This window comes from Lutjanus erythropterus, chromosome 6 (assembly GCF_056507025.1).
Source record: "Lutjanus erythropterus isolate fLutEry1 chromosome 6, fLutEry1.hap2, whole genome shotgun sequence".
In the NCBI taxonomy this organism is placed as follows: Eukaryota; Metazoa; Chordata; class Actinopteri; order Lutjaniformes; family Lutjanidae; genus Lutjanus; species Lutjanus erythropterus.
In genome coordinates this window covers 25820963-25843052 of record NC_139322.1, presented here as the reverse complement: position 1 = coordinate 25843052, position 22090 = coordinate 25820963, and the positions used below count along the sequence as shown (strand labels likewise).

Below are 22090 nucleotides of genomic sequence, written 5' to 3'. Positions count from 1 at the left end.
AAAAAAACATGACGCAGTCTGGTTTCATTCACTGGGAAACTGCTGTTGACATACCACTGACTCTTTTTGTTCTGATACAGTAATTATGGTAAATGACTGCACTTATACGGCGTTTTTCTACCTTACAAATCGCTTCCCATTTTTTCTCCTTCACACACACAGCAATGGCCATAATGTTGCCATGCTGTTTTGGGCTAAGTGTCCTGCCAAAGGACACTTCAACAGGTGGACAGGAGGAATCAGGAATCGAACCATAATTAGTGAACGACTGACTATACCTCCTGACCTCTCTTGGTAAGGTACAGACAAAAGGCCCGGAAGGAGAAAATGTTGTGCATATAGTGTTTTTCTTTTTTTTTCTAAAGGTTTGTGTTTAACAATATTACTGCCCATAAATCATGAGAGGAGGCTCTGAAACAGATTAGCAGCATCAGCATGACTTTCTAGGCAGGACGCTGAAGTGTGATGGAAGTGGTGATTTGTATTTTAATAAATATATTTTTAATGTAAGATGTTTTTTTAAACCCTGTAAAGCCAGATACATCAAATAATTTTCAAGAAGTTCTGATTTTTTTTAAATCTAAGTGTTTATTGGACCTTTTGCTAAAAGATGTTTCTATAGCATTTATGTGACTGCTGGTAGATAACTTAAGTTCAAGGAGAAAAGTAAAGTGACCGGTGAAATGAGTTAATTTCATTTTTGTGAAGAGGCTGTTTGCCATGAGTCGCAGTAATGCCGATGCACTCATTTCTTTACTTTTTTAGCTCACATGCTAAAATGTTAGCTTGGGCTGCACATCTCCATTATTTATGTTATTTTTTTGTAACTGGCTCTATGTGCATTATTTGACCTGTTTAAAGGTACATAATATTTTAAATGGTGTTCAAAAGAAGTGGTTTTAAGAGTAAATGTTGATATGTTACTGGTGTAAGTGTTGTGATGGTTTTGAATCCGTGTAGCTTGGAGTGAGACGACAGGCAGAAACTCGAGGCCACAGAAGTGCGGGATTTCACAAATGCTCGTCGTTTATTTTTTACATCAACTTAAAAACACTCCAACCTTACCAAGCCCGGTTGTATGGCTACTATGTTTTCATACATGAACAAAATAGTTACCACACGAACTTAATACCATCACGGTTGAGCTGAGAGGAGGAAGGAAAGTAGGAGCTCACAAAAATACATCCGACCAGCATTGGGTACACTCTCAACTAACTCAAATCATAACAGACGCTGCTTGATGACGTTGCTGCTAAGTGACACATCTTAAAGGCACATTTCATATATTCGACTGTTACAGTGTACATTTGAATATGCTTAGTGACAATTATTTCTAATTATTTGTTATTTAAGTGTGTGAGTATGTTTCATTTTTAATGCTGTTGAGCAACTTCATGGTATGTGTGTGTCAGTGCCTTTAAGATGCAAAAATAGCCAAACTTATTTGGAAAAGTTAACGTGAAGACTGGACTCAGAGACAAAATATTTGTTTTGAGGGTTGAAGATTTATTTTACATGTGTTTTTTGAGCATGGAAATATGTCTAAACAGAAAATGGTTAAAGGACAGTATAAGACAGTATAAGATGAATGTGATGTGATTGTGAATTGTGAATAAATATAAACTGTGGAGGATTCAGCAGAGTCAAGTCACATCTCTCTGTCTCACCATTCTTTCCTGAATTTCAGGACACATAAAGTTCTGGAAAAAAAAACGAAGAGACCACTGCAAAATTATCAGTTCCTCTTGTTTTAGAGTAAAGTGAACATTTTTGTCATAGTCTATAAACTACTGACAACATTTCTCTCAAATTCAAAATAAAAAATATTTTCATATAGAGCATTTATTTGCAGATACAAAGAAAACAAGTTCATATTCATTTTGAAACAACACAATACTAATGTTTTAACTTAGGAAGAGTTCAGAAATCTATATTTGGTGGAATAACCACGATTTTTAATCACAGCTCTCCACCAGTCTTTCACATTGCTGTTGGGTGACTTCATGCCACTCCTGGCACAAAAATTCAAGCATCTCAGCTTTGTTTGATGGCTTGTGACCATCCATCTTCCTCTTGATCACATTCCAGAGGTTTTCAATGGGGTTCAGGTCTGGAGGTTGGGCTGGTCATGACAGGGTCCTGAACTGGTGGTCCTTCATCCACACCTGGCTGTGTGGCACGGAGCACTGTCCTCCTGGAAAAACCAGTGCTCAGAGTTGAGGAACATTGTCCGAGCAGAACGAAGCAACTTTTCTTCCAGGATAATCTTGTACCTGGCTTGATTCATGTGCCCTTCATAAAGACACATCTGCCCAATTCCAGCCTTGCTGAAGCACCCCCGATCTTCCACATTAGACAACCAGGTGTTGGGCAAAGCTGAAAATTGGACTCATCAGAGAAGATGACCTTGCCCCAGTCCTCTACGGCCCAATTCTTATGGTCTTTTGCAAACCTCAGCCTCTTCTTTGCTTCTCATTGATGAAAGGCTTTTTTCTAACTTTGCATGACTTCAGTCCTGCCTCTAGGAGCCTGTTTCAAACTGTTCTTGCTGTACACTTCACCCCAGCTGCCATTTACCATTCTTTTTGTAGGTCACTTGATGTCATCCTATGGTCGTTGAGTGACATTTGATTGAGTTGGCGGTCATCCTGGTCAGTGGAAAGTCGTTTTCACCCTCTGCCAGTCTGTAACTTTGTTGTTCCCAATGTCTGCTGATTGACCTTGTTCTTATGAACTGCTGTCTTTGAAATTCTAAGGATCAAAGCAACCTGAAGCTCACTGTATCCCTCTGCTAGTAAAGCCAGAATTGAACCCTTCTTTTCCTCACTCAAAACTTTGTTCAACTCTTTTGCCATGGTCAATCTTTTTTTTTTATTCCAGTTACTTTTGAGGTACTACAACACTGTTTTTGACATCCAGCTGGTCCTATTGCAAGAGGATAGTTAGGCCCACAGCAGTGTTTTTATACTGTTCCTCATTAAATACGATTTGGTCCAGGTGATCACCTCATCAGTACCTCTTTAAGTAGAATCAGGTGTGGTTGTGTTGGGATTCAACATATACTGGAATGGAATGGCTGCCATACATGTAGAGAAGCTGATTTAAGAAAAAATTGGAGTGGTCTCTTAATTTTTTCCAGAGCTGTATAGCAGTACCTGTAAGATTTACATATTTGATATTTTGTTTCTATCATATTTGCTAAGATGGGCATTTATGAAAATCCATTGATTGACAATTTTCAGTCAGTGCATGGACAGAATGCATATGGCTGGCAAGCAGTGTGGCATGTACTCATTTGCTAATAATCAGCATCAACAACAACATCCAAGTGATTACAATGACAACAGGCTGTATAAAAATGCATATATATCTCATTTTCCATATTTTCCTTATCTTAAGATTAATAAATAATTAATTAATTAGTTTATTTAATGGTGTATTTGTGAGAATGCATCATAAAATTCAATAGAATAATGATTGAGAGATTCAAAGATACATTTTCTTACCTGCTGTATCATATTTGATACACAAACAGAATTTCATATAAAATAAGGTATAAGAAATAAAGTGATTATTGGTACTATTTATATTTAAATCTGAATTACATATATGAATGTTATTTTTACCTTAACTAGGCAGCCATGTTCAATTTGCACACACAGGCTGGCTGCTGCAGAAGATGGAAAAAGAAGAGTGCAGAAGTCATACAACACATTGCATACAACAGGATAGTATTGATCATTCTGATGTCGTCAAAGTCTAAAAAACTCATGGATCATATAAATGGCTGTACAGGGTTAAAAATTAAATAAATATATTTTAGTAATCGATTGCAAAAACTACAGAAAATGAGGTTTAAATTGTTGTTTTCTTTAAATTTAGTTTGATGATTTTGACAACAAAGTGATGTGCCATCAGTCAGTGCTATCAGTGCAACCAGTTTTGTGGAAGCACTATTTATCGTCATCTTCATCTAAACTATCATTTCCCACTTGTTAAAGCTGATTTGGGGTGATAAAGCAAAAAGAAAATTAGTTTGACAGAATAAGAATGAAAATAAATTATTCTGACATTCATCAGTTCGATAGATTTCTGTGACGGAGGGAGGTGGAGAATGATGACATACTGATCATGTGCCTGTCTTACTTTGTTTACCTAAATGTCGACCAGGCGGCCAGCCGGGTTCATTTACCCTCAGATCACTGAGAGTGAACCGTTTCAAAGCACGCAAAATATCTGTGGACTGTTAAGCCAACATGGCCAGGTGAGTGTCAGTTTGCATTTATTTCTGCTAAATAATCCTTGAAACTGCTGCCATCACACCTGATTTTGCCCAGTGGGCGCTGCTGTGTATTTGTTCTATTTTCCCTCCTGCATATCTCGCTGAGTGTGGAAATGACAGGGTTGTATGGCAGCTTCACCTCCCCCAACTACCCCCAGCCATACCCTGACAACCAGCTCATAGTGTGGAACATCAGTGTCCCAGACGGCCACAGGGTCAAACTCTATTTCAGCCACTTCAGCATGGAACCCTCAAACCAGTGTGAATATGACTACATCCAGGTACATGCTGGACAATGTCCCGTTATCTGCCACTGGACTCTGTAGTCCACTCACTAAAAAGCTTCTGACCTTGTCAAACCAGGTTTTGGCGGAGGGGAATGAAACATTGCGGTTCTGCGGTGTGGAAGAGAAGAACTCTGAAACAACCCCGAGGAACACGGTCATCCTGTCAGCCGGGAACCTCATGTCAGTGGTCTTTAGGAGTGACTACTCTAACGAGGGCCGATTCACAGGCTTCCAAGCATTTTACACCTCAGAAGGTGATGCAGAGTAGTGACATTTGCTGCCACAAGGCAGATACATTTTTGGTGGCTGTAATTACACAGACCAATGTGTAATGGAGTTTCTAAGGAGATAATAGCAGGATTATATCATTGCAGGTATATACAGAAAGACTATAAACAGCATAAATAAAGTGACAAAACAATGGCACACATTGCTAAGAAGCGCAACATAAGTTACTAGAGGGTCATTTTACATCACTGACCTATCCAAATTGATTTAAAGCTGGGGTATGCAGTTTATTTTTTGGTTTCATGGGGCAAATATTCCATATTAACCTTTTAAGGCACAATCTGCAAACATTTTCCTAAAAACTCAAAAGCACCTTATTTTTTCTCACCAGATGTCAGCATTGGTAATGTATTTGACATCCTGACATGTTTACGAACAGCTAAAATAAATCCCACTGACTCTACCTGTCAGCCAAAAGTAATTCAAGTGGTCAAAAAAACTAGACCTCTGCTCTTCTTGAGTTTGTTTTCAGGCTTTAAATGTAGCCTGTGTTGGGAGAATTTGGCCAATCACAGGTAGACAAGTTAGTTGATTGTCGAGTCAGAACACAGACACTTTGGGTTGGTGGCTTGAATGTAGTTGATTGTTGAGCCTAGCTTTTTTATAGTGTTTTTAATGGTAAATCACCACATGTGAGTTCCCAGCCCTTCATTACACATGAACAAGTGAGGAGACACACCTCCCTATATACATCCAATGGGGTCCAGTCTCATTCCTAGCTAGTCACATACTAATGTTTTGTTACAGCACCTCAGCAGCTCATATGGACACCCGCAGTAACCGTCAGTGGCTGAAAGACGTCGGGTGGATTGATGACTCAAACAAACACTGTTACCCAGGAGACTGGAGTTTGTGTCCCGTGTACCAAAACATTATTAAAAGTTGTAAGGTACATACTGTTACATGTATCATATAACTTTTGTCTCACAAGTTGCTTCAGTGAAGTCACGTCACATAATGTAGTTATTGTAACCCCAAACATGGTCTTATCTAAAACCTAACCAAGTAGTCTTTGCGTTTAATCCTGCACAAACTGCAACCATTTCACAGTGTTAAACAGGCTTTCTTGTTGTGTCTAATACAGCCGCTATAACAGGTATGATGTGTTTTACTATGAGATGGCGAGGGGCGGTGATAAATCATCGGTAAGTGACTAGTTATGAATGAGACTGGGCTGAATGAAACAATCAACTGTTTTTTCCCATAATTACAACTTTGCCAAATAGTAAAAAAAAAAAACAATACAAAGCAAATACTTCTTGCTGTTTTTCATTGTCCTTACATTTGAGCAAAATGTTTTTTTTCTCACCCACCAGTTACTTCTGGGAGTGTTAATGCCTCTGAAGTTAAAAAATTGCAGCCTGTCTGCAATTTCTGTTTTCATGCAATTATTACTTTCCCAATTTGATTTTTCTTTTTAATTGGATGTAACGATCACAGCTGTAGCCGCTTTGTTTAAACAGTTCTTCGTTTAGTTTCTTTAGTGTGAGCAAGACTTGATTCACACCAGCAAATTTTAGTGTCTGTGTCACCTGAACAATGCAAAGAATCAAACAAATTCAAACAAATAATCATATATTATCTGACTGAGATCAGGCACATTTAGGACAAACATGGATAATTCAGCCTTCCCCATTTAAAGGGAAAATCTGTCACTTTTTATGTGGCAGGTGAATGTAATCGATCAAAGCAATAAGTTCGTCAGAGTGTGCTATATTGAACAAGAAATCTGCGTTCTGCTGCTGCAAAATTTGCTGTTCTTCCTTTATCCAGTGGTTTCACAGTGATGCAACTGGTGTTAACACTACAGACTATTTCAGTTTGGATTTCTGGGTAGTTGGGGCGTGTGCTGGATGAATATTTTTGTCACTTAACACTATGTTTTGGCCAGCAATGTAACAGTGTAGCTACATGTAGGGGTGGTGATACGCGCCAGCGAGGGTGTCAGAGTGTTGCATGCAGTGCATCTTGGTATGAGCAGGAGAACTCAACTTTTTGGTCAATATAGCACTCACTGAGGAATTTACTGCTTCAATAGACTTCATTTACCATCAACCCTGACTGACTGGACATCCATATGAAAAGTGCTGTTTTTTCCCTTTAAAGCATGTATGCAAAAGTACTTATGTATTGTACTGTGTATTGTGTGTCATTCTTTAACCTTTTGCTCTTTAACAGACATCAATGAGTGTCAGTCCAAGATAGACGGGGGGAGAGTGTGTGATCATTTTTGCCACAATTACATCGGTGGATATTACTGCACGTGCAAACAAGGGTACCTTCTCCATGATAACAACAGGTCTTGCACAGGTAAGTGCCAAGCATTTGACTGCCTATTGATCTCTGTAAATACACTACATGGTGTTTCTAAAGTTAAATACACTGCTGCTCAGCAGATATTGATGTTGCAATTTCCATTACTGCTCATTCACTTCTGTTTGAGGTATTTGGCTTCAGTGTATTTTAATTCCACTGACTTTGTTGATTATATAATCAAATAATGGCCAAATCTTTTAGTTAAATGATGGTGAAGTCTTATAAAAAAAAATTAACACGTTCAGACTTTGTTTGTCCAAATAGAGATAAGATTGCTGAGTGGTAAACCTCACCCATTTATTGGAAGAAAAAAACATTTGCGTGTCAAAATGTTCTCAGTATTTCACAGTAGTGCAGAACAAATTTTCAAAAAACAATGTTCTGACATTTCACACCACTGATGTTGTTCTAGATTGTGTTTCAGTCTATCATAACTGGCCTGTGCTGAATAATTTCAGACTGAAAACTGATGCATAAAGTAGTTGATCTCCGCCAGCTGGTGTAAGGCTAGGTTAATTACTGTCGATTCCTGAGGGAAAAGCAACTTCAAAATGGCATTAAAAATTGATACCTGTGTGCAGCACTAATAGTGTACTGACACTAGGTAATTAATCACAATTACCGGTTGATGTGCCTTAAATTATTATTCTTTGCCAGAGGAAAAAGGGTGACAAAACAAATCATGCAATGAATAGGCAAAAATGATTATCTGCCTACAGATTGTACTAATTATATGAATTACAGCAACTCGGCCTCTTCGCTATACTCATTTGTTTTTGTCTGTGACAACATCTGCACATTTGCCGAGGCAATAATGCAGACCTAAATGAATACCATCATTTATGTTGCCAGGAAATATCTCAGCTGACATGAATAAAAGGTTTTCTTCTTATCAAAAAACTTTTTGCAGCCAATATAATCCATGCAGGTAGAGTTTTTCATGAGTATTTAAATTTACATTGAAAGGATATGAACCCTGAGGAGTGGACAAAATGTCTCAATACATGCCTCAAAACAGCCATCTTTAAAGGTATAGTTTACAAGAAAATCAAAAATACATATTTTTCCTCTGGCCTGTAGTGCTACTAATCCATCCAGGTAGTTTTGGTGTGAGTTGCAGAGTGTTGGAGATAGAGATGTCTGCCTTCTCTCAAATATAATTGAAGATAATCATAATAATCCACAGACTTTGTTGTGAGCAGTTTCATGTAGGAACTGTTTGTTTTCTAACAAACTACACCCACCAACCGTATCACCATGCTACCTAGTTCAGTGATGCTAATGTTACAGCTTATCTGAGGAGGACGCCATTCATGTTTACATCTTGTGCTGTCATGAGCGCAAGCCTCTCATCCATGAGTAAATGCACACTTCCTTCTGTGCAGGGATACAGTTGGCGGGTATAGTTTGTTAAAAGGAAAGCAGTCATGCCTGTGAACTCTTTATTTTTAACTTTTCTATTAAAAGACAAGCAAGGCGTAACCCATTGGCGCTATTTGATATGTTTGTTACATCCCCTCCAGTAAAGCAGGTGGCAGTATGTAGAACATCAGCTGCAAGACTGAGTGAAAGGAAGTCATATTCAATGAAAGGGCACCTGCTAATACAGGAATAAGACAATCAACGTCCGACAACATTATCATGCTTGAGCAATTACCTGATGTTTCTGTAGTCATGACCAAATGTTAAAAAATAAACATATTAGCAGTTTGGATAAACTAAAGCTCCCTGTGTTTTTACACCTAACTCCCTTCAAGAAATATGACATATTAACAATTCCTCATGTCAAAATGCATAATGCTAGAAACACATAAAGCATATCAAATGTCCACAGTTTTATTATTGATTCAGCATCATTATAATCCATAAAGATAAACTATATTTCCACATAAGTGTAATATTTTATCCCCTCCACTCCAGCAGCCCCTGTTTGTTAGCTGCACTATTTTAGTAGAAGAAGACTGTGGGAATGAGAGGTGAACCATTTAAAAAAAAATTAAAAAGAATTTTCACTCAAATCTACGCTGGATGATATATCAGATACATGCTGAATTAAACATTGACTCATAATACTGTTGATTAACTATCTATCATGTGTTGTGGTTGTGGTCCAGCCAAAAAGAAGAGAAAGCGCAAGGATGGGCGTGAGAAGGATGGAGTACCTGTCAAAAGGGGGAAAAAAAGTCTCTGCAAGCATTTCACCAAAGGGGAGGTTTTCTTACCTCATGCAGAGCAACACTGATCAAAGTCATGCTTTTTTTTTTTAAATATGCCACACAAATTTTAGTGTGTCATAAGCCAGCATGGCAAATCTGCAAAACATATGCACGCCCAAGTCACCCAATTGTTGTTGCACTGATATTTTACAGAAAGTGATTGCCTCGTGGTGTTTTTATGATTCATTGTCTCTGGCCTTTCCTAAGTGTAAAGGGTATGTGGTCAGTAGTAGGGGTGGTTGGAGGCCTTGGGCCATAGTGTGGGAAAATGTTCCTATTTTCAAATCCCAATGTTGACAGGCACATAAATAGTTCCTATATGAAAATGCTCATCACAAGGTCTGTGGATTATCTTGAGTAATTGGGTTGTGATTTCTGGATTTCTGGACATTGCTGTTGAGCTTTTCATTTTTTTTATTTATTTATTTAAGCACAACAATTTGAGTGCAATTTAGTTCCATCATATTCAAGAGAAGGCAGACATCTCTATGGTCGATATCTTCAAGTCTTTAACTCACACCAACACAATCTAGATGGATAAACAGCACTTCACTGGGGTGAACTGTCCCTTTAATGAGAGTGCGAGTCTTCCCTGTAGTGCCATGCAAAAGCCAGGTGTTGTCCTCACTGTCTGGGGTTCTGACCAGTCCGGACTACCCGAGTCCCTACCCACCCATGAGTCTGTGTGACCACACCATCCGCCTGCTGGAGGGCTACAGAATAATCCTGGACTTCCTGGAACCCTTTGACATCGAGGGACACCCGGAGGTCCCCTGTCCATATGATATATTAAAGGTTAGTCACGTGCTATCACAACATGAGCAATGTATTCGTCCTCATGCTTCAGGAAGAAATTTGTCACTGACTTGTCTTCCTTGGGTGATATACTGTATGACCACGCCATGTCCTGCATACTTAAGTCTGGCTGGACGTAAATCTGACAGACATTTAACTAATCAACATCTCTGTTTCTTAATTGATGTTATTCTTTTTACAAGATTTCAACGGCTGGACAAGAGTATGGACCGTTCTGTGGATCAGTACCACCAGCTCGCATCGACACAGGAAGTTATGAGGTTCATGTTGCATTCAGATCTGACGCTACTGGGAAAAACAAGGGATGGAAGATCAAGTACACCAGTACCAAGGCTGATTCCCTCACTTCATCCTAGGACTGATGGCTCGTTCATTATACAGTACCTGGGAATTTTTCATGTGACTTTTACATTGTGGCACTTTTGTGGTGCTACAAAGATAATCTCAAAATTTCAAGAAATTTCATAATTGTATGTTTGGGTGTAAATATTCTAAACATAGCGAACACTTAAACTGATATCTATTTTTAAGTGACCTTTTTTTAAGTGGCTAAATAACCTTCCATATCTACTGTAGGTAATACACAGACTACTGATAAGTACCGGATACAACCCTGCATCAAATAATGCAAATTATCCCTTAAATTAGAAAAAAGGTGCTTTCTTCAGAGTACTGTGGCTAAATGCAAACCATTCTGCTCTTTTTTAGCTTAAGACAGAAACACAATTTAATGCTCTGGCAGAAATAATAAATAAACTGCGTCAAGTATTCTAGAAGTCACTCAGTCTGGTCTAAGAAGCAGTGAATGCTGGTCGTTTAACCTTCATACATAATGCAGCTTGTTCTCAGCAATCCCAGCTCTACTCCTCTATCAAAACAGTCATTATAGGGTTCTTCAGACCCATGAAATTGCCTCTCATTTAACACTTTTGCATTCACTCACTAACAGTTTCTCCATCCATGCCCCACAAGTGGGGTAAAAGAGCACGTCTGACTGTGTGGATGCGAGTAAGACACACACTTGTGTCGATTTATTTTATTGTTTCTGGTGTTTTTTAATTCTTTTTTGCCACGTTCCTCTGCACTTGTGACTCTTTTTATAACCTCATTATGTTAATGTCGACTGAGATGCTATGCGGCTACATACTTTATATTTTGAAGGGCACCACAACTGAGCTTGGCGGGGTATGTGCTGACCCATACATCACCTTGGCATTTGCAACCCACCAGCGTCATAAGGTCTTAGGTGGACGTGTTCTTTGCAAGTTATCTGACCTCATGGGATAAGGTTTGTTTCCAGCATGAAATGCCCACAGAGTCCTCGGGGCGACTGGGTGCTTACAGAGCAAAGCTACAGTTGTAACTTGAGCACTGTTAACTCAATCCACCAAGACACTGTGACACATGACAACACGATCGACTGCTCCCGTACACCACTCACTCACTTCTAACTGTTCAGCCTAGTCGGAGCCAATTCCACAGGAATTACGCACACTATGAAACCCATTAACCAACAGCTGGAAAATATATGGCAGCAGCCAATAGGCTTACAGCTAATATGCCCATCACTATTTTGTTGACAACCCTGCACCAGGTGCATGAACCACAGTATGTGCAGACAGAGATATAGAGGAGCTTCACTGTGCCAATAAATGTTTTTTATTATTATTGTGAATAATGTTTCTGACTATAGAAAATAACAGAATTGTTATCTGCTTGTAACCCCCAAAAGGCACTAGTTACTTCCTGAACTACAAAACATAGAAATGGACAGATATAGAAAATAACATTTATGTTATTAAAAAGATTACTTTTTTCTCTTGATCTTAAGAAATGTATGTTCATTTAGTGCTACAAGTTCAAATGTGTAAGACCCTTACTGACAGATTCAAATGGTAATGTATTCAAGGCATCAAATGTATGACCCTGCGGTGTTCTTTTAGTCCAGCAAACCATTTGAATTTTTATTTCATTTCTTTCACCTACATATCAATAAGCTCTTGGACAAATGATGCTGCTATCAGTATTTTTCTAACATTACATATATAGGTGACAGGACAAAATGTTCAAAAGCAAGGGCTAAATTTACTAAATTTGTTGAAAATGCAGCTAAAGCAATAACTCAAGAGACAATGAACTTATTTCTGAAAAAAAAAAAAAATTAACTGTTGAATCTTTTCACACCTTTTCATTTTGTATCTTTATTTGATCAATATGTTCTGATATTGATATCAGTAAAATCCTAATGACAGCTATCCCTCTCTCACCCTCTCTTCATTGCTCATGTGCACACTGACCTCTCCCAGAATGTAAAATCTGTGGACGCTGGAGGAAATGAAATGTGTTGCTGTATGTTTTTGTAATATAAATTGCTGCCCCAAAATAATTTTAAAAAGCAGAATACCAGAATCATGTAGGTCAGTGATATTTATCAGTGCACCATTTTGTACATTCATTACATTAAAAAAAAAAAAACAAACAGCTCAGTCAAAAGTTTAAGGGCTAGTTTATTTTAGAAAATCCCTCCTACCACCATTAACAGATTTATAAAAGCACTTAAAATCACAAACTGTACAGTCATTTTAATATTAGAGTTTAAATTAAATACAAAATGTGAATGTCTTGGGAAACTCACATAATAATTTTCACAGGGTTATAAAATTTTTTGCATAAGTGTGTAATATGCTATGCATATACACAAAACTGAATTAATACATCTTTGTGAATTGCCCACTTTTCCCTGTATCTAATACTAAAGTACAGGCTGGTAATGACATCTTAATGTCAGCGCAACACAAAAAGACAATCCCTCCGCAAATCCAAATCCACCATCATTTCTGTTCATTATTCAAGAGACAGATGACGAGATGACAGGCGTGACAAAGGCTACCTTCCAACGTGACCTATGAGTCAGACTGATCCTCTACACACTGCCTTACATCACACCACCACTAGACTGACACCTAACTTTAATAACAGCATATAACTGACGGTCTTAAATCGGCTCTCATCCTGAAATATCGGTTCTACATAACGCAAAGATTAAACTATGTCTAAGGTCTTCCATAATGTGTTCAGTGAGGCTTGAATGTATAAAGTGATTTACATCTTATCTTCTTGTCTGAGATTTTATTGTTAGAATGATAAATTAATCTGTGTATCCAATTACATTTGATTAATTTACTTGGGCAAACTTCTGTTTTACACATTTACATATTTGGTAATCATCAGCATTTACAAATATCTGATAAGATTTCTGTCTGCACTCCATGTGCCTCAAATATAGTGCTGTACAAGTTCCTTTGGTATGGTTTATATGTGTGGAGAGTTCCTGTGCATACCATGTTAAAGTCACACACCAGTTAATGAAGACATTTCATAAAATGGAAAGCAAAATGCCACATTTTAGCTAGTGTATATTTGTAAAAATAATTTTATGTTCTCTTAAATATTTTGGCATTTACAGCACCGGTTAGAAATTGCTTGACATTAAGGGTCTACTTGTAAACTTCAAAACTTATTGAGAAAAAAAAAAAAGAAAAAAAGAATGGCACTATAGTGGGAACATCACATTTTTAAACAGTTTTTGCAGGAGTCATTGGGGAAGATAACAAGCAGGAGCATGTTATGGGGTACAGGATTGACATGGTTTCCAACTGCTTAAAATAAAATCACACTGCTTCTGTAAAACTACTGAAATATCCCCTAAACTCAAGATAAATACACAGGTCTAATTTCAGCATATGTAAATTATTTGCAGCAGACTTCTATCTACTTGGTCACTCAATTTATGCTGGAGATCCACAGGGTTTCTATATCCAGTTCAGAGTATATTTCTTACTTTTACATAGCCTGAGTTTCTAAAATAAAAAACAGTCCACGTCTTCTGTCTTAACTGGCAGTGTTTAAGGGGGAGCAGGATGTAAACAATAATACCAGGAAGCTGATTGAACAGCAACAGTTTATATAAAACCTTAAAGTAAAAACTCCACACTCCATTTTCTTCCTTGCCAAGAGTTACATGAAAAGAGTGGTGCCACATTCATATTTGTCCATTAAATATGAACCATTTAGCATAAAGACAAGAAACAGCTAGCCTGGCTGTGTGAAGGTATCAAAAGCTAAAAGACCTACTGGCGTCCCTAAAGCTCATGAGTCACACATACTATAATGAGTTTTTAAGCTAGTCTGTTGCTAGCTCCAGCTTAATATTCATCAAACTCTCAACAAGAAAACAAATGAGTGTATTTCCCAAACTGTTTAACAATTACTTCAAGTTTTTGTTTTTGTTTTTTTTATCTGTGATTATTTTCACAGCCTGGAATGCATCAAAATATGGAGCCAATCGAAGCTGGTGCCTGTGGTTAATGTAAACATGTCTTTGATAAACATGACTTGTGCAAATCACCCTGCTCCCTCTTGAGGCAAACGCATTCAAGCGGTTTGCAAATTTAACAAAATGATACAAATGTCAACATCATTAACATTCATGGATTCTAGCATTATGGGTATCATCGGTACCAAAGGATAAATCCCATTCCACTGACCCTGAGGCAGGTAGTGTGAATTCTTATCAGTCTTTGCTCAGGTGAAGCCTCAGCCTAGTTGCTGCCTTGGGCTGGTGTCTCCATGCCCTCCTCCACGCTCTTCTCACTGATCTGCTGGCTGCCGTCTGGCTGTGCGTTGCTCCTGATGGACTGCACGGCCTGGATCTGCTGGAGACGTTTGGTCAGCTCAGTTTCGCAGGCCTGCAGCAGCGCTGACGTCCTCGTTCTGTCCCAGCCCACCACTTGCTCCATCGCCTCCGTCCCCCTGCTCACTACCATCTACAGACACATGGGAGAAGGCTTCATTTCAAACAGTGGACATCTGAACACATGATACTTTATAGTGTTTTATCATTTTTTTGAAACACACAACCTAAATTAGTCCAATCAGACAGCCACATAGTGTATTCTGGCTTATATAATGTTCAGTTTTTGTGTCAAAGAAGAGTTGATTCGAGGTTGTAGTTAGTGGTGTTGGAGTATTACATTGATTTATATTGAAAGGTGCCTCTAATATTTTGCTCTCCTTGTTTATGTGAATGAGAGAGGGCAAAATGTTACACTTATTAGCCAGAGTAAATGCCCTTTGGATTATATAACAGAATCGTCTCAGTATGAAAGTATGGGTGTTTTGTTAGGGCTTGCAGTTTCGCGTAATTGCTTCATCAATTTTACAGCCGCTTATTAGACTCAATAGGGTGTGTTACAGCATGAGCCTCGCGTCAGAATAAATGATATAAGAATATGATGAAGTATAAGACAAGAGTGGCCCCACATTGTTATAAAATGTAAATGCACCTTGGTTGCTCAGGTCTGTCTGAAGCGTTTGCAGTCATACAGAGTGCACAAAAGTATAAAAGTCAAATAAGTGGTATTTTCATCTGCAGATGTTTTTTAAGCATGCTGGATCAGTGTTCTGAGTGGACTACCTGCAGATCCTCAGTAGATAGTCTGGTCTCTGGGCTTGTTTTGCCTTTCAGGACCATCAGTGTCCTGGACATGAATCCAGATGCAGAGTCCACCTCCAGCCCATCTGGCATGTCCATGTCTCCGGCTCCTGCCACATTAAAATAGGTTGTCTTTCAGCTTCATTTGTTGCATAAGGCCATAAATGTAACAGGAATGTACTACAGGAGGTGGGATTACTCAGCAGTAACAATGGTTCCACCTAGTGATTAAAAGGTATAAGCACAGCTCTCCACTTATGAGCCTGCTAAAAGTTTTAAGGCATCAGAGGGAACAGACTGATTACTGACTTAATGGTAAGTGTTGGCACTGAAATGTAAAAGGAAAATTACATAAGAAATATGTAGAGAAAAAAACAAATACTCAAGTAAAGTAAAGTCTCTCTTGGTTTGTGCTCTTGTTTTCTAAACATGAGTCCTGCTTTTTATCTGTCTCAACCATTTATGTGTCTAAAATCTGCACTTAAAAAATATTTTCATATGTCTCTATTCCTCAGAATGTCTTCTTGTACCTAGCCTAAATGCTGATTAGTTATTTTGTTGGATATTGTATGCTTATTGATCACAGCTATTCATATTTTTTTAGGATAGACGAAGGGTTAGGGTTATTATTTTTACAGCAAACACTCTGTATAATATATACACACACACACACACATATATGATGATGATAATAATAATAATAACAATAATAATAATAATAATAATAATAATAACAACAATAATATGACAAACTAATTTTAGTAAAAAAAAATAAAATAAACAATACAATATAAAGCATAAAACAAATGAAAGAAAAGAGATAATCACAAAAACAGATCAGAACAAAAGTGAAAAGCCAGAAACAAGATATTACAGAGTATTTTTTGTTATCAACAGTCTCTTGAGGGCTGCTTGAGACTTTTTCTAACAGACTGCTGGCTCTGCAAATACTGTAAATACTGTACTGTGCACTGTAATACACTTACAAACTCAATAATCCTAAAGTGACCATATTTCTAAAAATGACTGCTGTTTTTCCTTAAGAACTACTATTGCTTTGAAATACTCTTGCAGATTTTATTTAACCCCACTGAAACACCCGAAGGAAAATGACTTACCAACCAAAAGCAAGTTTTCATTGTAGTTATGATTGTGTCAGAAAGCCTCACTAAAAGCTATGAAACCAAACTATGACAGGGTAAGCCAAGACTGAAATGTCCTGGATCTTAATTTAGGATATTTATTTCCAGATCGTAAAAATGAAAACCACCACATAATGACACATCCGTACCTCCCTGGCTGAGCTGGCCAGGCTCCTCTTGCTGTCTGTCCTCTTTCTCCACAGCCTTGAGGTAGAGCTGGAGCAACTCCTTGGACTGCCTCTCCTCCTCTCGTCTGTCCAAAACCCTCTGCAGTGTCTCCTGGAGGTCCTCGGCCCTCTTCTCTTGGAAGTCTAGTGCAGTGGCTAGCTCAGAGCATGGGGCATCCACTAAGGTCTGGAGGAGCATGTGACACAAATTACATGAAGCAGTAATATACTAACAACACTGCATCGCATTCTGTTTCCTCAGAGCCTGGCATCGTGAATAAATGATCAACACCACTTTGGAAATAAGTGGAAATAAAGGAGCATATTCACTGAAGAGGTAACTTGAAATATTGTCACAATTTTATACTGCATCTGGAAACAGGCAAAAGTTATTGTAATGATGTGCTCTGCATAGTAATAACATAGTTTGAGTGAAGATATTCCTTCGCACAAACAAGTAACTACAGCAGGAGCTGGTGTCAGAGTGGAGTAAAGTTAGAAGAAAACATTAGGAAAAAAGTGTGAGTTAGTTCATTCATGTAGTGAATAACTGTGACATCATTTTCCCTGGAAAAATCCCCATGATGGTGGACAGACAATGAAAGCGAGGCTTACAGGAAAACAATCTAAATGTGGCTGGTGTCATTCTTCTATAGCCATTAAACTGTGCAATCAACAATCAACATTTACTTCATCATGATAGGTTAAAGCAAAAAAAATTCCACTTTTGTGACAAATATTATACTGTGCACATCACTGACTAAGGAAGAAAAGAAAGCTTATTGCCACAGGGCAAAGTTGCATATTTTAGATTTAAAGGATAAGGCTGGTGTTGTGTAACACCAAAATGAATGTTAGTCCATCTTTCAATACTTTCTGATGTCCATGGCCTGTCTGTGACAACCCCATAGTTTCCTAATGATGTCATCCTTTAACAGGACAAAGCTGATGGTGACAACTGACAAAAATGGGTTTTCACATAGAATTTCCTTATTGTTTTCTTGCCAGTGCATGCTGGGATAGGTATGAGAGCAAACAGTGCTGGTGAAATAGAGGAGTAATGTTGGTACCTGTAAGTCTGCCTCAGACATGAGGATGATTGTGGTCAGGTCCTGCTTCAGCTGCTGAGCCAGGTCCCACCAGGGTACTTCAGCGCTGGACGTGTCCACAGTATCAGTCTCCAGCAACACAGACTCCCTGGCCATCCAGGCTGTGCCACCATCCACTACAATGAAAAGTCGATTAGTGCCAAAACACCAGGCTGAGCACTTCATCAATCCAGACTGTAGAGAAATGACAGACAGAAGGAAACTTGCTTACTTCTGCGAGCTGGAGACCATTTATCTTTTTCATGCAACAGCATGAACTTTGTGTTCAAGGGTAAACACAGAAAGTATGCCTCATCTTCTACTATTGTCCCATCATCCTCTAGGACCACTGTGACCGGGTCACTGGGGCTGAACCCGAGAAACTCGCATCCTATAGGAAGAACAAAGAAACAACAGATTGTGTGAATAATATCCTTTATTAGGCCACAGACAACTTGAATTCTCAAAAGTCATAGTAAAACAATCAGGAAACCCAGTCCCAAGATCGTAAATAAACCAAATACTTTAGGCAGTTACATGTCACATACCATCCGATCTTAAACTGATTCAAGCAAAGACCAATGACTCGTACTTTGAACAAGTCAATCAAGCTGTCACCTCCTCTTTCATCACAGCTGCTCATATTTGTCACACAGCATGCTGCTGTTGAGTGGTTGTGCTGTTAACTCCCTCTGTCAGCCTATCCTCTGGCTCGCCTTTTGAAATGATGTTTATGTCCATTATGAATCCATATTATTTCAGTAATGTGTCAGGTGGATTTGCCTCTGGCGGGTTCGTTTGCAGAATTCACTCAATCTTTTGGAGTGATGTGAAGCATCCTAGTAAACAGAACTAGAACTATTTGGCAGAATAACTGCCAAATATGAAAAGAAATAAACCCCTGGTGCAATTTATTTACAAAAATATTTAACAAAAGTAATCACGAATGCCTGTAACAGCACATTCAGTTGTAATGTATAACTTTATGTAAAGGCTTAAATGGTGAATGTGCTCCTGGATATTTGTTCTAATTATATCTGCAGTTACAGGACCTTATCAAATATATATATACTTTGCCAAGGTGTATTAATACAAACACTTTTAACAGACAGAGACCCTGCAGAGTGCATTGATCTGGACAACGCCTGCTGACTAGCATCCTAGGAATGAGCAGCTCAGGAGGAGGTCTGACTTCTCATGTTTTACTCCTGCAGGTTTGGACACGATGGAAATGTTCGTGCACACACAGCTCACTAGTGATCATGACAGATAAGTGAGCTTAAACCGAGCACAAAGAATCATAATGGCGGATATTTAGAGAGCTGAAGATCATCCCACGATACAACATTTGTGTTTCACAAGCACCCCTGTTTAGAAAAACACTGGCCGATTCAAATAATAATAAAAAAAAATGTTTTATGTAGCTAGTTATCCAAACTAAAGTCCAACACAAGAGTGGGGTTCACTTTAATGTTAAACTTCTCTTAAATTTTTCCGATACAATACACAGTTTTTAATTATCATTAAAATAAAGGCCTTATACAATTATACAGTCACTTCTCAGATATGTTTATAAGTTAAAGTCAGTCTGACAACTCACCTTTTATCTTCAGCTCATCTAAGGAGGGAACTACCAAACCGTAAGACTTCTGTCGGGTGAAATTACACACCTTACACGGTTTCCTATCTGTCATTCTAGGATTTATGCGGAGAAACTTCTTTTACCTTTCTTTGGTTTCTTTTACACTAACAAATATCGAGAAGTGCTCGCCCACGATCTCGTTTTCATCAGTTTCCAACACGGAACCGCCGCGGTGGCTTTTCCCCCCTTCTTCTTCTTTTTCTTTACGGTAAAGCTGCAGCTGGTATCCTCAGTGTTCCAACACTGCCATCTTCTGGAAAGAGACAACTCCTACAGCTTCCGGTTTGTCAGACACATCCACTAAATATTCAAAAGATTTGCCAAATTGTATATATATATATATAAAATATATATATATTAGATAGATATATATTAGATATTAGATAGATAAAAATATAAAACCCCCATCAAAATATGTTTTTGCCCCAGTTCTCAAGAATGACTGAACATTGTAACCTTTTTCTAGGTATACATTATAGGCTCAGTAGCAGCTATTTGAAGGGCAGAACTATCCACAATTGTTTATCTCCCTGTAAATAAGGTTAAATGAGTTTACATGTACGTATCATATGATAAGGATTTCTACATTTTACAGTAATAATACTGAAAAAAGTAAAGAAAATTGTTAAAGTATATGTAGCCAGTCTGCCCTGACACATTTTTCTTCAAGCTTTATGTTGTGTGCCATGGATGTAAAGGAATGACACAAGAACAACTACTGCTTTGCCATCAGGGGGTAATTTATTCTCTTTCAGGACTGTGTAAAAACACAGTAATATCTGTACAGTAACTTCTTGTGACCAGGTTTTTACCCACACATCTTAGCAGGGCTTGCAGCTGACTGGATGTATAACTTGTGTATCACTACTTTTACTACACTCATTCACTTAAATCAGTAAAACAAGATACATGTCATTATTATCATACAGTTACAATGACATTATAGTCTATATCACTACTGCATTACTGCATAAACACAGTGACATATCTTTCCCATCTCAACTTGTAAGGTGCGCACAGATTAAATTTTTACTGCTCCTACATGTTCGTTTTTTTTATGCAGATCCATAAACTAAACTCCCACTGTTTAAACTTGATCTAATTAGAGCTACATATATATATTTATTTGGTGCAAAACCAATTATGTCCATGTAGTTTCAAATATTTCTCAAACCATCTTTTTTTGTTCTGTTAATTGAAAATTTAAACCACATTTCAACTCAGTCTATTCCATCTTGCATTTTTTTAAAATACGTCTTCCAAATTCTGCCTTCCCATACCTAATGATACAGTTTCCAAAATGTATTATATCTATTATAATAGAGAAAAGACTTTTCACACTCCCCTGAGGTATCCCATTTTCTACCTCATACTTATTGAAAATGTCAGACTCTCCTTTTACCTGGATGGTTAAAAAGTCCATTATCCAAACCTTTCTTCCACTTCCCATTAGAAGTAACTTAAAGCCCCTCTTGCCATTGCCCATCACATGATTTTTCCACATCAAAGAACACAGTGGCTACTGTTTCTTTATTGCACTTTTCTTACATAACTCTGATCCAAAGCACCCCTTCGTTTCCAATTCACTTTGACATCCTGCAATTATATTCTGTTTTTAATAATACTTTACAGTCTTTAATTTACATTTTGTTCCACCAGTTTACATATGTGCAGTGTTGAGGCAATTGGTCTATAATTTGTTGGTTTACTTGTATCTTTCCCTGGCTTCCTTATGGGAGTATTAACAGTCTCTTTCCAACTTGCTGGTATTCTACCTTCATCGCACATTTTATTATACTGTACTATATCGCCCCACCATTGTATTGCCTTCCTCTTTATTTTGCCTCTATTGTTAGGGGTGGATCTCAGTGCAGCTGTTTTAATATGTTATTTTTTTTAATCAATTATCAAGGGTTTCTGTGGTCATATTACATTTAGTCTGATTCATATATTCATCACTCTTCATTAAACTCATCCCAGTTAGCTCTCTCAAACATCCATGTTCCACTTCTGTCCACTTCAGTCACTGATGCATGAATGTTTGTCTTACATTAAGACTGGATAAGTACACTTTGCTGTCACCACTGGAGTAATACTATTTGAAACCAATGGGAGATCAATGACTGGTTCCTTTCCTGTATCCTGGTTTTACTTCAGCACATTTTTTCTCTCATCTAACAAATCCTTAATTATATGGCCACTGGCATCATTTTTCTCACTTCTCACTATGGTATGTGCATTGATGTCCCAAATTTGCCCTTCCATTTCTTCAAGTTTTCAAGGGTTATATTAATGCCATCCTTTCCACCCACATTTCCACCACCACATACTCAAGTATGGCCTGTACTGAAC

General features: G+C 38.0%; 2 protein-coding genes across 2 annotated transcripts; one reads left to right on the top strand and one right to left on the bottom strand.

Annotated features, from left to right (window-relative positions):
- The first annotated feature begins 4161 nt into the window (after positions 1 to 4161).
- masp2 (MBL associated serine protease 2) lies at positions 4162 to 10564 on the top strand. Its single transcript, XM_084721389.1, has 6 exons — positions 4162 to 4264; positions 4338 to 4563; positions 4646 to 4823; positions 7036 to 7167; positions 9988 to 10184; positions 10388 to 10564. The coding sequence occupies exons 1-6, from the start codon at positions 4257 to 4259 to the stop codon at positions 10559 to 10561; spliced, it is 915 nt and encodes a 304-aa protein (XP_084577515.1). The 5' UTR covers positions 4162 to 4256; the 3' UTR covers positions 10562 to 10564.
- Positions 10565 to 13624: 3060 nt separating this feature from the next.
- dffa (DNA fragmentation factor, alpha polypeptide) lies at positions 13625 to 19942 on the bottom strand. The gene is made up of 6 exons (XM_084721388.1): positions 19697 to 19942; positions 18329 to 18487; positions 18079 to 18233; positions 16991 to 17195; positions 15682 to 15809; positions 13625 to 15031 (listed from the first exon to the last, which is right to left on the bottom strand). Exons 1-6 carry the CDS (start codon positions 19788 to 19790, stop codon positions 14807 to 14809), a joined length of 966 nt encoding a protein of 321 aa, XP_084577514.1. The 5' UTR covers positions 19791 to 19942; the 3' UTR covers positions 13625 to 14806.
- Between the last annotated feature and the right edge of the window lie 2148 nt (positions 19943 to 22090).

What these genes read in the sequence shown, in the direction of transcription:
- masp2 (XM_084721389.1), top strand. An exon ending in TAACAACAGGTCTTGCACAG is followed by an intron (nt 7,168 to 9,987) that starts GTAAGTGCCAAG and finishes TCTTCCCTGTAG; the next exon opens with TGCCATGCAAAAGCCAGGTG. An exon ending in GTCCATATGATATATTAAAG is followed by an intron (nt 10,185 to 10,387) that starts GTTAGTCACGTG and finishes TCTTTTTACAAG; the next exon opens with ATTTCAACGGCTGGACAAGA.
- dffa (XM_084721388.1), bottom strand. Translation starts at nt 19,790, where the DNA reads ATGACAGATAGGAAACCGTGTAAGGTGTGTAATTTCACCCGACAGAAG. An exon ending in TGTCTGAGGCAGACTTACAG is followed by an intron (nt 17,196 to 18,078) that starts GTACCAACATTA and finishes ATGCTCCTCCAG; the next exon opens with ACCTTAGTGGATGCCCCATG. An exon ending in TATCTACTGAGGATCTGCAG is followed by an intron (nt 15,032 to 15,681) that starts GTAGTCCACTCA and finishes ATGTGTCTGTAG; the next exon opens with ATGGTAGTGAGCAGGGGGAC.